This window comes from Anabas testudineus, chromosome 4 (genome assembly GCF_900324465.2).
Source record: "Anabas testudineus chromosome 4, fAnaTes1.2, whole genome shotgun sequence".
In the NCBI taxonomy this organism is placed as follows: Eukaryota; Metazoa; Chordata; class Actinopteri; order Anabantiformes; family Anabantidae; genus Anabas; species Anabas testudineus.
Genome location: NC_046613.1, coordinates 8729772 through 8747653, shown reverse-complemented (window position 1 = coordinate 8747653; position 17882 = coordinate 8729772). Strand labels below are relative to the sequence as shown.

The following is a 17882-nucleotide window of genomic DNA, read 5'->3' as shown; positions in this document are numbered from 1 at the left end:
AAAAAGAGCGCAGAACTGGCAACTCAGAGGTCAAAGCCTTAATCGAACCTCTGCTGTGCAGCAGAGGCAAAGGACATGATGGGTAAATTGAGCATTCCGAGAAAAAGAGGTTATCCCACGGTTGCACTTTTAATTCAGTGTAGACCTTTGAGCTGCAGAAAATGGCAAAATTATCCATTTTAAGAGGATGCAAAAAAAAAAAAGCAGAGGGTCAAAAAGAGAAGGAGCAGTCCATAGCAGAAGAAACATAATAGTATATATTTAGCACAGCTCTGTCCCTGGTAGCTATTGATGAATAGGCGATAGAAAAAGAAGTCTGAGGCTATGAATTGGTTATTAAACTCTGTGGATCACTGTTTCACTCATAGTAATTGGTCCAGTTTTTATAATGGTTATTATGTGGACAGTATATTTACCAATAAGAACAATCTAAAGCCAGGTGCATTCAGGTACTGCACATGTAGTTTGTGTTAGCACAATTTAATTTGTTACTGTATATGATGATTTATGAAAGTAGCAACACAACACCCACCCAAACTGTCATTTACCTTCATTTTTACTAAAGCATGTTTTACTTTCTAGTGTGAAATCTGTTCTGCATCTCCTGACTAATTAGGGCTGCCCCCTGTGAATTCGATAGTGTGAATCATTTGTCAGAGAGCCCCAGTTCTGTTTTCAAATAGTCATGTTTATTCCCCTTTGTCACACTGCGCAAAGCAACACATTAGATAGTGTTGAGTTACAATGTCTTACAAATTTAGTACTCTCGTGAAATGAGCAAAATATTATACAGTATACTTTGGATACACTTAAAAACCACCCAAAGGAGACTCTAATTACAGCTCTTAGATTACCCAACAGGTTTTTCTACCTTCTAAGAAGTCAGTAGTCAGTAGGAAATCATCTTTTGTGGTTGATGTTCTGGAGGAAAACACCAACTGACAAAGAAACATGAAAACTTTCCAACACATTGTCTTTCTGCATTTGAAGTGATTTGAACCTGTCATGAATACATGAAATCTATACCAAACACTCATAGACCCTTGATTCAGCTTCCGTTCAGCCATGGCATGGCCAAAATATTGACGTCAGTGTTTTTCTCCTTAGCTGCACCTTTGAGATTCACACAGAACAACCAGCGCTGCTGAAACTGACACTGGCTATCTGTGTGCAGGATCTCCACTATTAGCCCCCAGATCCCCCACGCCGCCATCTGACTGTAGTTCTCCTCCTGCCCTCAGGCCCCACTCGGCCCTCCACATCTCCAGAGATGCCATATTCATTAGTTACACTCAGGATTTCTCACAGCGGGGGGCTGATCTACCTCACTTGGTCTCCATCCTTTTGGTTTGTCTGACACACAGATATTAGCTGGCAGTCAAATATACAGTACCGACATTAATGCTCAATTTGCAAGTGCACACACATACACATGCGGGTGCAAGGAATTAATTCAGCCTTGTTTGTCTTTTTCCATGTCTTCTTTGCTCGTTCGCTCTGGCTACTTGGTTGGAAGCACTCTGTCAACCGTGCGAATAAAACTGTACTGGGGGGAAGACGTTTTTGCTAAAGAAACATTTTCCACGCTGTGCACTGAGCTAGTTACTTCACAATGCATGTTTCATGCTCCACATCAAAACAAGTCACTTTCTCTGAGGTATTAAAGTGAAAACTAAGTCAGCGTGTGTGTAAGACAGAATTCCCCAGTTACTTAACACACACAAAATCTCTCTGTCCAAATAAACTTATGCAGACATACCATAGACAGCTCCTGTCAACCTGGTTCTCAAATAGATATTTTTCTGTGTTTAATGTGACAGCAACAATGCTGCTTTGATATTTTTCTGCTTGGCGGACTTTTCAGCATTCAGCGCGCAACAAGGGAACCCAGAGGTCCATCATGTTTGATTTGGCTCTAGTGTTTTTATCTGTTTCTATTGTTAAAATGCATCAGTATCTTTCCCTGTTGTGCAGTGTTTTGACCAGTACAAAAAGTCTTATATATATATATATATATATTTTCTGCTCAGCTAGTATTCTGTTAATCCCACACCGCATATCGACAAAGATGGTTTTATTTACTAGATACAGTGTGGACTGTAGGATGTTTCTACTAGAAATGTTGACTTATATGCAGTTTTCATGGCCCCACCCCTTTAACTCATTCTCCATAATTGTATAACATTTACCTGTTTCAATTCAGCACATCAGTAAAATATCTTGATCAAGCTTAGTTGAGTTAGTTTCTTTGTTCAATTGGATGCAGTTAAACACAACAGTAAACACTTAAAACTGAAAAAGTTAAGGGTTTTGTTTGATTCTATAAAGACGGCTGATATTTAACTGTAACTTCACTGCTAGTGGCTCAGTGTTTACCAGTGTTGGCTCCGTGATAGTGCGGATTTCAAGCCAGGTGGTGTTGGAGAGCATGGGTTTAAACTGAGCATCTGCGTCTATGAAACACCCTGGGAAAGTTGCCAGTCAGCCTGGTTCTTCTTCTGCCTGCTACCCAGTACATGCTGGGGTAGGTTTAACCACCCTGTGGCAATGAATAGGGGGGAAAAAAAAACTAGTGAACAGTTGAATTAAGCCTTTTACATTACATCAGGGACAGTACTTGTCTGCAAAGTGAAAAAATAAGACCAATTCTTTGTTGTACTTAAAAAAGATTAAATGGTCACATGAAGTCAAGTTTAGTTGTTTAGCTCTTAAAAGCTACTAATGATGGCCTCAAAGGACGACTTTCCTCTCACCCACATTAGTAAATAAAGGTAAAGAATGGACTGACAGCACTTTCCCTTAAGGCCCTCGCTGAGAAAGGGGAAAAATCCCGTGAAAAGAAATTTCAACCAGTGACTCATGCGAGCACACGCTGTGATTTAGATGAACCTCACAAGGGCAATGTGTTGATTTCACTTTCCTTTGTGTACTCACACTCCCTCTGTCTCTCTTCATCTCTGTCTCCAGGTGCAGCAGGATGCAGAGCCGACTGCCTGTATGTAGACTGCAGCCCCTGCTGGCGCTCCTTCTGCTTCAGACTGCAGGCTGTGGTAAGTCCTCATTAAACTGTGGGCAGTCCCCATCAGCTCACCTGCAGTGTTTACAGTGCATAAATCCAGATAATGCCACCGACTCCAACCTTTCACCAATCTCTCCCATGGTTACCAGTCAAATTATTAAAACAAGTAATATAGTGGTACAAATGCTTGTGGTCTCCCTGGATTCCAGGTAAAGTTTCTACCCATTACCCCAGATGTACTATTCATGTAGAAGAACCACTGTACAGCACATCAGCACTGAGAGTTCAAATCCACTTGGTTGTAAAGCATAAGAAAATGCAGAGAGATTTTGTGATTAAAGTAATCAAACCTATCTTTCCAGTCAGAGATAAGTAAAACCCACGTCAAGCCAAAGAGCACGCAGTCGGAATCAGTAAGATAAAAATGTACTTCAACCGCTGTCATCAGACTCCCTGTAACCCTCCCTCAACACTTTGTATAATATATGAAGTCATTTGAATGACTAATAATTGACTTTTTTTTTCAGTCATTTAATTATTTGTTCTATTAATGATCAGAAGAATGAAAACTGTCAGTCACTGTTTCTGATGTCACACATCTCACAGTTATTTAGTGATTGAAACATTTGAAGGATTCTCTCAAGAGTGTCACAAAGTGTCTTCATGTTGCACCCCATCATTCATACTAAGAGACCGACTGAGAAATTATGTTGTCAGGGGCTTTTAAACTCAGATTTTTTCTACTATTATATTGCCTAATAACCCATCCGTGCTAAATTTTCTCATGCTGCCCGGGGGTCGTTCACTGGGCTCAGTGTTAGCTCACACTGGCTAAAATTATATTGGAAAACCAAAAAGCACATACATGAGTGTGTGACCACCACGGTTTCACAATGAATCGCCCTTCTATTGTCCACAAAAGAATGGCGGCAATCTACAATCTGTAGCTCACAGTGGCAGTCTGGTGTGAGAATAATGAGCCCATTTCGTCACATATTAGTCTTCTTAAATCCTTTCAGTCACACTGACATTTTCTGTCAGTGTGTTTATTTCTCTCTGTTTCTCTGCATAGAGGTGTTCCTATCTTTGAGTCTTGACAAACCTTTGCTGTTAGATGCTAGCCCCGTTTACTGTCCTCGTTTTCTCTGCTCATTATTACCCCAACAGCACTTATTAGAAAAAAGGCAAAAAGATAAGATGTAAGAAGAATAAAAACAAGATCTCCAAAGCTCTCAGCTATTTCTGAGAAAGGGAACTGATTTTGATGTTTTGTTAAATCACTATGATATTTATTTATAATATATATTTGCGGAATTCATTAAAATTCGCTTTGATTTGTCTGAGATGCTGGAGTTGAGGATCTTAATCCTCTCATTATGTGTCAGCAAGTTACCAAGACTCTCGCTCACTCGCTCACTCGCTCTCTCTCTCTGAATTTGTTTGCATATCTGCTTTACTCTTTTTAAGCCTTTGCTTTTGCTGAGAGTGACAGTGTGACAGGCAAACACATAGTGGGGAATTCAGAAAAGAGCAGTTTTTTGTCATACAGTTAAATACACAGAAACTTTCTTGAAGCTCTCAGTCATTTGCCTGTCATTTATCTGGTCTGGTTGTTTCGCTGTCTCCTTGTTTGACAGTTTTATTTGTGTATTCTACAGAGTTCTGTGGAGAGGAGCATTCAACACAAGCATCCTCGAGTCTTTCTTTGCCCTCTCTGTTCTCCGCCTGTGCTTGCTTAGTGTGTGTCTGTGCGTATTTGCTATGTTAGTGAGTATGTAGGACAGACTGCACACCCACTCACTGCTCCTCGTGGCCTCCCCGACCGTCTGCTCCTCGCTGCATTTGTATTGTTTCTGCCCTCCGTGGAGGTAGAGTAAATCGACAGACCTGGCACTGGGGCTTTTCTGTAACTTAAGGATCAGATTCACAGCAGTGAGATGAGAAAAATGCAGCCAACTCTGTTTTTATCTGTATATATATGTGTGTGTGTGTGGAAACCCTTAGGTTACATCTGCCCCTCACACACAGAGCTCACACACTCATATGTGCCTTTTCAGAGTATATATGTCATGCAAACACACTTCCTCCAAGGCAGAGTCTTTCGGAGAGAGTCTTTTATTGTATAAATGTCTCCTGTCCTTGATTTCTTTCTCTCCCTTCATGCATTTTGTGCTTTTTTTCGGCTGAGTGACTTTGGTAATAGTCAATAGGAGGTAGAGGACTACAGGGAGGGTTGGCACTGAAGCTCACCCTGTGACACTTGACAGCTTAGAGATTGGAAAGAGGATGGTGTGTGAGGGAGGAGGACAGATTAGGGCTGAGCTGTTTGCACGAGTGTGTATGTGTTCATAATTGTGTAAGCATACCTGCATTTTTGTACAAGCAATCCTGCATGTGTTTTTTGATTTTTATGTTGGCTGTGTGCCACACAAGATAAATGTATCATTATGCTACAGGAGGTGCAGAATTAGTCATGGCAGCAGCCACTGGGGAGCTCCAGTGAAGCCTGACATGGCCTGGTAGGAGTCAGCTCAGACAGGCAGGGGGCTGGTAGATGATGGTTGATATTTTTCACCAAGAAAGGAGGAGGGGGAGACATCAACAAGCAGCGTGACTCAGAAAGGGCTTGAAGGTTGATTAGAATCGTCATATTGAAATGGGAGAATATGTCTGTACAGTAAATGAGAAGATAGGGAATCATATGAAAAACTGGCATTAAAACACTGGGAACACAAAAAAAGTTATATTGGCACTGAAGAAAAGCATTCAGTAGTGAGAAATAGTCGGCTCGCTGTGCCACAGTGTCCACCTGGAACTGTGGACCACTCAGAAATCTGAAATCCATAAGCGCTGTCTTGTCTACCCTATAGGTTCATTTGTAAAAACAATCAGTCTTATTTCTGAAAATCATATTTAAAAACCTGCCTAATAAATCATGCATTTCACAGTTGTTGAAGTTAGTTGCTGAAGTTAGCAGTGAAGTTAACCAGCTGCAGAAACAAGGGCTTGTTTCAGCAGGCTTTATCCCCAAAAACCACTTCTATCAAGAATAAATGAGATTCTCGAACAAACACGTACAAATTCAAAAAAAAAAAAACCTAAAAGGAAAACTCCATAAGATTGCAAGTGCGTGATCAATGAGCAAGACTGTTTTTATTGAATTTTGTAATACCTGAGTTTTATTTATTTATTTGTGCTGTTTTTTTCTAGTAATAACCTCTTATTTTCTTCGCTGCCAATACAGTGGTCCAAATGCCAATATTCCAATTTTTTAATTCAGGCTTTAAATTCTTATCTGTTTGCTTAGTTAATCCAGATGGTGACTTTTTTTTCTGCTGGGCAGTGTACGTCATGATCCTATAGAGCAGTATAAACTGACTCATTGGTAATAAGTGCATTTGTCCATTGGTATGATCAAATTTAGGGCATGAGTTAACAAGAGATGATGAGAGAGATGAAGAGAGAAGAAAGGGAAGAAAAAGGGGAAGATAGAGAGAGAGAAAGATGAGAAATGACAGGGATGCATGCAGAGAACAAATGGAGCACAGCAGAAAACATCAAGATGAGAGAAGGAGTAGTAGGAAGGGAGGAGGAGGTGGCAGGTGAGAGTTGGAGGGATGTTTGTGGGGACAAGATCTCATGCAAGAGAACGTCAGCATTGAGACATCATTTCCAAACCCTGCATGACGTCCGCCTGGCAGACATGCTTTGCAAAATAAATGTGTGTACACACACAAACATAGACACACACACACAGTTTGTACATCTGACTGCATGTGGCCTATAACTTTGTGTCTTATTGGCATACAATATTTGAGATTGTGTCTACTTCCTGTAGGGGAACGGTGTCTGCACTGCAGTGAAACATAGACCAGATAACAAACACAGCGGAAGGAGATGGAGGGAACCCGTTCTTCCTCATTCAATTTACATGACACATTGCATAGCCTCAGATGTGGTCTTTGAAGAGGCCTTCCCTTGCTTGCTTGGTTGGGGCAGTCTCCGCCTCAGCATATTTTCTCTCTCTCTTCTCTCAACAGTAACATATCAGTTTTTTAAGAGGAGCCACCACCCTGTTTATGTTATTTCCTCCACGTCCCTGTTCTTACCATTTGTTTTTGTGCGTCATCCAAGGTCTTGTTAAAAGGACACATTTCTCTACATCCCACCACAAAACAATAAAGTGAGCGAGCAGTTTTGTCAGACCGTCCGCTTCCACAAAAACAAACCCGCACTTGTCGCCGCTGTCCTTGAGATGTTTTATTCATATTAGAGGATAAAAAGGAATCAAGTAAGTCCCACATGTCCTAAAAAGTTTCACTTTACTTTTCTGTTTAGCTTTTAGTGTGTTTATACTATTTCAGCAGGCCCTGAATTTCATCTTTGGTTTGTAATATTAGCTTTAGATAATAAAATCGAAATGTCTTCATGGAAATGACCACAAGTAAGTGTCGCTGTAGGTGTTAGTGTGAGCGTGACTGATGTTGACAGTACTGTCTAGAGTTGACATCACATTTTGTACTGTGCATGTGTGGAATGTGTCCACATTCTGTAATGTAGTATTTATAGAAACATGTGCACATCTGTAGTGTGAGTGTGTTACCCATCAGAGGGGAAACCCAAAGCATGAATTAGCCTGTAGACTTCTCTGAGGTGTGCTGGGATTTTTTCCAGCCCCCTCGGGACCCTTTACAGTACAGCTAATGGTTGGATGTTTAAATGGATGCAGCATCGAGTAAAGTCGTGCTTAAACACAACTTAAAGAACTCAACTCAAACACCTGTCTCAAATGTCTATTTTCTCTTTACTTTCCCCAAATCCAACTCGGAAATTCCAGAAAGAGTTTGACCTGGACCTGCTGGAGTCTCGTTGTGTGTGTTGTATCAGCTGTCATTTCTTAACACAGTGATCAACTAATAGTAGCATGCCTCTGTCAGACAGCTCATCTGTCGTGATTTATGACCTGCACACTCTTCTGCACAAAAACACACACTTACACAAACAAATAATCAGCTGACACGCAGGCAGCAGGAGTGGATGCACTCGATCAGTCCCCGTGGCTCTCTCGGGCTGACGGGTTTGATGTGGGCAAATTGAAGACAAAGGGACCTTTATCACTGGAAAAGCCATTGCAGGCACCTCCGAAAGAAAGCGAGAAAGAAAGAACGAGAAACAAAAATGATGTTTGCAATTGTGTTCCAATTACAGTGAAAATGTCATTACCCGCCCACCCTATGTCTATGTGCAGCTCTATGCCAGCCACATGAAGGCTCTCTGACTGTGTTTAACAATTGGAGGGCACCTCTATAGCGAAGACAGATGGACCAACGGTGATGATCAACTAGATGCCACTGTGAGCCAGCAGAAAGAAAATAAGAAAATCCGAGCTGTACCGGCAAGCTGTTGGACATGGAGCTTCCAGGATGAGGTGGAGGGTTCCTCCCCTCGCACCGTGCCCTTCTCAACACAGACAAAAACACGGGACAAGGTCAAAGAAAGATTGCTTATTAACATTTAACAAATCCCAACTTACTGGCTTAGACCTTAAAATTTAATGTTTTCCAACGGAGGAGGAGTTTTACTCTATTCTACACGCTCTTCCTCAGCTCTGTCCTTCTCGCTTTGTATTGATATTCCTTCAATATTTCCTCCCCCTTTTATCAACAGCCAGGTGAGCCTTGCTTAGAGAAAGGGGCTGACAAAAAGCAATATGAAACACAGATAGATATCCAACAAAAGGCAGTCTTGTGTGGGGGGGTTATGCTCATGTTAACATTTCCATCTAAATGCAGATTTGATATAGCAGTGGCATTTGGGGGCCGTGGCTCGTTTACATTCATTACCATGACAGAAGAGACAGAGTGATGTTTTGCTTATATCTTTTTTTTTTTTGTTGTTGTTTTTTTCACCTGGTCTCCTCCACAATGTAATTTAGACTCCTCAAGAAGGGAATCTGCAATTGATTCAATTTGATCCGGTTGTGCAAATTGCAGGTCGGGCCGGGAAACAAAGATAAACATTTTGTTCAAATAAAGTGGACAGAAGGAGTAAAAAAAAAAAAAAAGCGGGAGGGAGAATCCGAATGCGAATGTGATTGTGAGGCTCGGTTGGCTTTATTTGCAGCACTGTCTTGCTATTGGCAACATAAGTAGTGTAATGTTACCCAAATGGTGCTTATCCAGGTGGAACCTGGCAAGAAACTGGCAAGCAGATTAAACATTATTGATGCCTTTTAGCTGAGGAATAATTTTGCCTATTTTTTTTTTGTTCCTAGCAGGCTCTCGGCAAGGTGGTTGAGAAATTGCAGTCTGATTGTCTTCTGGGACCACACAAGTGTCTATGTGTGTGTGTCTTTGTGTGTCTTGGCGAGGGAGGGGCACACACGCTCGACTGTGTGGTAAACAAAGATGAGCACCGCATCCCCGAGGGGGATATAGCAAAAAAAAAAAAAAGAGTGACAGCAGGGAGTGCAAGCTGATAGCCTCCTGTGAAAGACGTGTCCTTTGAGTTTATGTGTACGTGTGTGACAGTTTCCTTCTTTTGAGAACACACACACACACACACACCCACAGACCAGTGTGAACCTCAGTGCAACTCTTCTCTTAACTCTTAACTAACCAGACTGCGCCCACCAGTTGTGTGTTTGTGTGTGAGCATGAATGTGTTACCACAACAGGGTTAACGCACATCACCTCCCGAATCACAGATCACATCTCTGCTTTTTCCATCATGTCCTTTTGACTCATGTTTCACATCGTTGAAAATTGCCACTTACACTCCCATCCAGCTTTTCCCACTTTTACTTTTTGTTTATGTGTTTTGTTTTTTCGTTGTTGTTGTTTTTCGCTCTCTTGACTGAACAACGCTGCGTCGTGTTTCATTGGAGTCAATTGTGCTAGTTCATCTTTTCCATAGTATCTGTTTTTCCCTCTGTCAGTGTGAGAGAAGAGTGCATTGCTGCTGCTATCAAGTAAAAACATATTCAAAAGTGAATCAATTTTCTTCTACATCCACTTCCATCATCGAGCACATTCCCGCGCTGGTCATGTGAATCATAAATTGAGAGGCCAGTTTGTGGTGAACAATGATGAGAAACTTAGGAAAATAAGAAATGTGATCTGTGGTTTTGAGTGTTTTGTTGATAAAATGAACAATTTAGATCCAGTGAATAACCTATTATTATTATTATTTAATCAATTAGTGACCCGGATCTTAGCTTTACTTTAAATCCAGTAATTGATAAATTCACAAAAAAAAAAAACTCCCACTCCCACAGATTCTTAAAATGATTCACAGTGAATGAAGGACAGAGACGGGTGGCATCTAGCCTACAGATGGATTCATTTTAGGTATGAGGGTGCTATCAATTTTTTCATTTGCTGTTTCAACAGAAAGAGAAAAGTTATATTTCCCCAAATCTGAAAATACTCCTCAAGGATAATTTTTCCTTATGCACAAGAAGGGTAATCATTCGAAACAGTGGTCTTGTTGAGAGCAGTCTATTATTTTGTGACCTACTCTGTTTTGCCTCACCTCCCTTCTCTACTTCTGTTATCCCGCTGCCTTTGAAAGCCTTGTGCATTTAGTTTCACAGGTCACCTCACTCGACGGATTGAACTCCTCTCTAGTGCAAAACGAGAGGCCATTTCGGGGCACAAATGCCGCTTGATGCTGCCATGCGGAGGAACATAGATCAGCTGATGAGAGAGTTAGACAAGTAGCGCTTGTCTAAGACGATGTCACTGGGAGAAGCGGAGAAGTGGGTATTTATGCGAGTTTATGTGCCTGCAGGGAGGAGAAAATGTGATGGGAGGGCTGATGTTAAGCTATCAAGGAAGAGGCACTCAGCTTCTTAGCTTGAGCAAGTGCTACAGCACAACGACCGCAGGAATGAGCAATGACAGCAATTCACACATCTGTTATATGGTATGTGTGCTCAAACGCACATTAACCATCCAGTGTGGAATGAAAGATGGTGGCTTCAAATCTGCATGTGTGTTTATGTTTGTGCAGCAGATTCAGTTGAAGTTGAAAGTCAGTCATGAAGTGACGGAGGGGGGGATCAAAACCTGAAAGTTGAATATAAAACACAACTAAACGTTTATAGATGGAAGATTTATGGATGAGAGGTAGAACTGAGTTGAAATGCTCATGTGAAAGCCTGCAGACGATCCTCCTGGGGGGGAAGAGGGAGGATGGCTGCAGAATAATCACAGAGCACGGAGAAGGACGGAGAGGTTGAGTTGCCCAACCTCTACTTAACTCACACAGCGATGTGCCTGTGACCGCTGGAAAAAAAAAAAAAACATTGTTCCACCAATCTGCCTTTTAATTGCAGACAGGAGGTGGCTGCCCCTGTAGCATGTGGCTTCAACATGCATCCAGTCAAACCGGAGAGGAGCAGCACACACCGAGCGAATGCAGTGGAAAGTGACACTAATGAAAAGGAATCAATAGGCGTTTTTTCTTTAGGCTGTTAAACCACACTGTCTCTTCCAACCACCCTCTTTTTTTTTTTTTTTTTTGCTCTCTTCTCTTCGGTCTCTTTCTCCCTTCGCTCATTTTTCATACCTTTCCATTAAATTTCCTCCAGCGGGTTTATGATATACTGTAGCACAAACATAACAGCCCATCACTGACCATGGCATGGCTCAAAAATAGCTGTTTGAAATTGCATGCACTGCTGCCAGGCTTTGGAGAGAATTGAATTACACACTAATATGTGTGTTAAATGGACGTTTAGTAAAGAAAGGGGAATCATGACTGATAAGAGAGTTACAAAACAGTCACATGAAGATTTATGTGTAAACCGTATTCACACACTGTACTGCTCAGTAAACACGCCATGATAGAGCACAGAGATCACCACCTGTATTACACCTTTGTAAGAGAGTGGAATTCACATTTTCCCTCTGCAATGCAAATGAGCCACCTGTGTCCTTTGAGGTGACAAGGTGACACAGGATTAGAGTATAATAATGCTGCATGACATAACTGTAATTTTAGTTTTACACTGGTTGAGCGAAAAGAAAACTCTCAAAATATGCTAAACAAAATGGCTGACTCCAGTGCTCTTACAGATGCATCACCCTATGAATTTCTTGTAATGATAGTGTTTCTCCCTGTCATAAGCTGCTTTTATGATTCCTTGTATCTATGTATGTGTTTGTGTCCGCTTCAAAGAGTATTGGTTGGTATTGATCCTATATGCGGATTGAGGTTTGATAAAAGGACGTTTGATATCTTCCCTCCACAATGCAGTCCTGCCTCCCTCTGTTCAGATAGCACAGTAATGGTTTGCTCAATCAATGACCACTAATAAGAGAGCCTCTGTTTTTTCCCTTTTACACCTCAACCTGAGGGATCTGAAAAATACACTGACACCAGGGCTCTTGTAAATGCATCTCACTCTTTCTTAGAATGATACTCTTTCTTCCTGTCATCATTTGTTTTTATGACAATAATATTGGTGTCCATGGTGCTAGTGTGTTAAGCTGTAAAGAGGTAGTGGGTATTGATCCCATATCACGGCTTGATATAAGATATATAAGAGGACATTGGATATCTTTCCCCCACAATGCAGCCCTGCCCCCCTCTGTTCAGGTAACACAAGTAATGGTTTCAGTCAGTCAATGACCAATAATCAAAGATCCTATGTAGCTTTTCTTTTACTCTATGACTTGGAGGATCTGCTCGAACAAAAGAACCCATAAGAAAGGGCATGTTTTCTTTTACAAAGATTAACATACTTTTTATGTAATTAGAAATAACATTCTGAGGCTTCAATTACACGACAACATTGATTCACCTCTCCTCTCCTCTCCTCTCCTCTCCTCTCCTCTCCTCTCCTCTCCTCTCCTCTCCTCTCCTTCCCCTCCCCTCTCCTCCCATCCCCTCCCCTTCTCTCCTTTGCTCAGGCATAGTCAATGGCGACACCGTGGTGAACATGCGGAAGGTGACCCATCAGACCATTAGTGAGGAGCTGTCCAAAACCGTTCTCCTTCCCTGTCTCTTCACCCTCCGCTCCAGTGCTGGTTCAACCCATGAGCCCCCCAGGATCAAGTGGACCAAGGTCTGGGGCCAGAGAGGTTCTGATGGCCTGCAGAAGGAACAGTCGGTCCTGGTGGCCAAAGACAATGTAGTCAAGGTACACCAAGGGGGACAACTGATAAATGTTTGGTGCCACGTTTGTTGGAAAGTTAGTCTGGATCAGTGATGTGTAACAGTAACTGTAAGTTTCCCTCAGTAATTTTCATTATTCCTTTTTGTCTGCCTCGACTTCTCTCCTTTCTCAGGTGAAGAAGGCCTACCAGGGTCGTGTAACGCTGCCTGGTTATAATGAGAGCCGCTACAATGCCAGTCTTGCTCTGACCGGACTGCGTTCCAGTGATTCTGGCCTGTATCGCTGTGAGGTTGTGGTGGGAATCAATGACGAGCAGGACACAGTTCCCCTGGAGGTCACGGGTAAGTGTAAGCAAGCAAACCAGGGCAGCCATTTGGACAGAATTTGACTCACTCATGCGGTGGTAAATTTCATGTCAGTTTAGAGCAAGCTTAGTTGTGTTCCACTCGTGTATACGAGGATAAAAAATGTGAAATTTCGGTTTTCTGCATTGATTTGTCATAAAATCTGATCTTTTTCTAAGTCAAGAGTATTCAAAAATATGATGTGCCTAAAATAAGAACACAAATTATATTATTAAAATATGATCTTTTAGATCTTTATTGAGAACCACAAAGGAAGCTGCTGCTTACTAAAAAGAACATTGCTGCACACCTAAAGTTTGCCAGAGAACACACTCCACAGCAGTAAATGTTTTATTGACTGATGAAACTATATTAAACTATTTGGAAATTAATGCAGAAAACCATGATATTCCAAAAGGTTCACATACTTTTTCTTGCCACTGTATTACCAGGGCATACTGGCAAGTGAATCCCTCCTTGTGGGATACTTTGAGCCTGTATGTCAGACATTGTTATACATCTCCATTGTCCAAACATTATGTTTTGGAAAACATGTTTTCCCATCCCTGCTTGACACAAACTTTAAGTATGTAACTGTATACCTAGAGCCTTGGTAAAGGCTCTGCTACATTCTAGAGATTGTACTGAAAATCGCTGATAGACCGTCTATTGTCCTCGCACCAGCTAATGGTGGGCAGCCAAATCTCACCACAGGAAAAGGCTGACACGTGCAGTCAGCGGCACTGCGCTCTAATTGGTGAGACACAGCCAATTGACCAGTCAATATGTGCCAAGAGTAAAGAAAGAAGATGGAGACGAACGAAGCAAGAAAGACACGGGCAACAGGGGAGGAATTAAGCAAGTGAAAAGGGACATCTCATCGGGGCTTAGACATACACAAATGAGTCTATGAGCAGAGTAGTGTGGATTAATATGATATTGATATAGCCGAGCGGCATCAATACCTGCTAATTAATACATTAAGCACTGTGAAGACGGCTGTGGTCTGCCATGTAGCGTGACTGCCAATTAAAACTAAGCCCTGGAGATGGCTACTCCCCACCAGCTACGTAATTGCTTCGTCTGATGGAGTGGTTTTTATTGTGTGTTAATTAACTGGCCAAAAGTGGGAGGACACAGGGTCCCCCAAGCGTGGTAACGGGGATGTTGCTTGCTGCATGTGGGATGCGCTCAAAAATGTTCACCTGAGCGACATGTGGCAGAACTGAGGCATTCTGCGTTACTTTCATCAACAATGTATGTTCTGGTATTACTCTGTGTCTTGTTTTTAGGACTAATGTTAGCTCGTATAAGCACAGAGATGTGACAAGTGTATAGTAGCTAATTCACTCTGCAATTCCCCGTAGTCATTATGATAATAGCTTATTATTAAAAATAGTGAGTGACCTGGAAAGAATCTGATGCTGGCGCTGCAGTTAAAATACTACGACACAGAAATTATGGTTCTACTACGGCGAGCGACCTCCAGGTAGTTTGGTAATTTCACAAACAGGGATGTCCTGGATACCAGGTGATGCAGTAAATGATTTGCCCATTTAGTTAAACCACTGAGAGCCATGGGATGTAGTGGTGCCACTTGACAATAGCGCAGGCTCCTGGGTCCCTATCTTATTGGTTTCATTAGACTTCCAGTGCATGAACAGCACCTGAGTGGCTCAGGTCAGTGGTGTTTAATGTGTTCTAGTTCCTTCACCTTTTCCCTATCATCATAAACAGCCCTGGGTGTATTGGCTGTATTAGCCTGACATGGAAAACAGGGTCATTATTATTCATTGTGTCAGACCTTGAGAGCAATAGGGCAGCCGTACAGGACTAAAGTGGGGAGAGCTGATTCACAGAGACAATCATTTGCGTGTAGAACAGCATAAATGGCGTTAATTGTTTTGAATATCACCCCTCACCGGTGTAGGCTAATATAAAATGCATTGCTAAAGTTCGTAGTTTGGTTTCATTTAAATCATTGTAAATACAAGTGATTCGATACTGTACTTTCCTGCCACTTGAAGCAATAATGACGAGAGCCGAGGGACACCAACTGCTCAGCAGTGCTGCAATGAGGGCATCCTACAGTCCCAAACGGTGCCTTCCTGCTCGTCTCTCTAGAGACTGTTTGGAGATATGTGGAGATGCAGAGGGTAAAAATAGAGGAGAGAAATACTGGGCATACAAACCTCCTGTGGAAGGAGACTGGGTTCCCCTTTACTGAAAGGGAACACATTAGTCTCTCTTGCATACATATTAGCCAGCAAAGGTAGCATCTCTGTTTGGACAAGATCCCACAGCCACAACGGAGAAAGGACACATGCTGAAAAATTAGGAGAAGAGAAAAGATTCCAAACGGATTTGAGGTTTCTGTGCCACATCGTTGAGAATCAGACCCAGATAACAAAATGGCTGGATTGACTGTGTGTGTGTGTGTGTGTGTGAGAGAGACATACAAACACACGCAGTCCCACTTGCTTTCTGCACCCAGAGCCCCGAGTGCTAATGCTCAAATTGCCATGCAGGACTCCATCTCACAAAAATCTCTGTCACTCTCCCAGACAAAGCCGGCGATGATAAAGGAGCCGTGTTAGTAGCCAGACGCCCACTGGCTTTCATGTCACTGGATGCTCCTCAGGGAAGGAGCACTGCATGAATGGCAGGCAGAGGTGGGAGGTGAGGGAGCTTTAGATGGACACTTTTGAAGCTTTTCCATTCGCATGTAAGTGGAATATATGCTCCTTTCACAGCTTAGGGAATTGTTTTGCACTCAGTTTCCAGTTAGTTTTTCCTTCTGTTCTTCTTAAACATCACTTTTTTGTATTCCTGTCTACCTCTCTCCTTGAATGCAGTCTATCACTGCCCGCTTTAATGTGTGCCTTCTTTGTCTTTCCATCATGAGCGTGAAGGCAGGCGGAGTGCGGCAGGGAGACATTGCTTGTACTGTGAAAGCAGAAATATAAACACTAGCACTGTTTGTCATACACTGTATCCAAGGGCAACATCTCTTTTCTTTAATGATAAGCCGACCGGATATCTGATGCAAATGATACTCGCGTGTGCAGGTTGCTGAACCTGAAAGCTGTTGTTTCCTCCTGCACAGATGGAACAGTGCCAGTGCGTGATGAGGGTGTCTAGAGGGGTTTGCCTTTACGGCTGTGATCATGTACATGCTCGTGTTTTAATTGTTCAAGGTTGGAGTTCATAAATATTTCGGTCACCCGCGGGGTGCAGTCCGAAAATTCATGCCGTTGGTTTTTGGGACATCCGTCCTACCTGTTATCACATCTTTTGTCTCTCCACTCCCTAGGTGTGGTATTTCACTACCGGGCCCCTCATGACCGCTACGCCCTGTCCTTCACTGATGCTAAAAGAGTGTGCATTGAAAATTCAGCGGCCATTGCGACACCGGGTCAGCTGGAGGCTACCTTTGCAGATGGATATGACAACTGTGACGCCGGCTGGCTGTCCGACCAGACTGTACGGTGAGGCATTCAGCTCTGAGTACATGTGAAGCAGGTGGTTCAAAAGCCACGTTTTTATGGTGTGTTACTGTGGGAATAACTCAAGAGAAGTCATCACTCTGATTAATAATGTGACGCAACACAGAATCATTGATGCTACTGTACCAGCATCACTAAACTATGATTGTAGTAAAAGAGATCCACAAGGGTGATATTTCAGCAAAGCAGTCTGCATACAGAAGAAAAGAAACCATGGAGAAGAAGACTAATTAGCCCCCTGGTTGGAGTTGGCATGGCAACAAATGATCACAGCTAACCAAATGTAATGGGCATTATGAACACAGTTAGAACGACTTTGAATGTTGAAAGTGCTTCCTGGTGCATAAACAGTAGTGACTGATCGATCAAGTCTCTGTCTTGTTCAACCGTTGTCTAATGTTTGGATCGGTATTTAAACCTGTCACTTTATTTATGAATGTACTGAACTAATTATATGAATGCAGCGCGGTGTTGCTGGCAGCTCCTATTTTTTGGACCAGGCTGCTATTTCACAATCTCTGTCAGTTGGATGTTTGATTATTTACCACATGATCAAACATTGTAACCAAAAAAAAAAAAAAGACGTCTTGAAACAGAACATTTTGTGAATAATGTAGAAGTCCTGCAACGCGAGAGTCAAGTTGATCTTTATAGAGTTTTCTTAATTGTGCAACATAATTGGACCTAATGGCTTGTTTTCACACTCGAAACACAGTTAACTACATCTGCCCCCTCTGTGCTGTCAGGCGCCTGCTTGTGCTTCAGCTTGCCACCTTCCATTAGGTTCCTCTTAACATTACGAGTCACAGCCCATCTCTCAGCAGTGTTTTCCATATCTCCATTTTAATTTCAAATCGCTCCACCAGCCAAGCAGATTGACTGTTGTCTTC

The 17882-nt window shown here is 42.2% G+C and overlaps 1 protein-coding gene across 4 annotated transcripts in view; it reads left to right on the top strand.

Annotated features, from left to right (window-relative positions):
• Positions 1-17882, top strand: part of ncanb (neurocan b) — a 133268-nt gene that overhangs the window by 43918 nt on the left and 71468 nt on the right. For all 4 annotated transcript variants that reach the window (XM_026343293.1, XM_026343276.1, XM_026343285.1 and 1 more), the window contains 4 exons: positions 2968-3050; positions 12937-13166; positions 13315-13483; positions 16800-16974. In XM_026343293.1, coding sequence (XP_026199078.1) covers positions 2978-3050; positions 12937-13166; positions 13315-13483; positions 16800-16974 — 647 coding nt within the window. In that variant the 5' untranslated portion in view covers positions 2968-2977. The remainder of the gene's footprint in view (positions 1-2967; positions 3051-12936; positions 13167-13314; positions 13484-16799; positions 16975-17882) is intronic.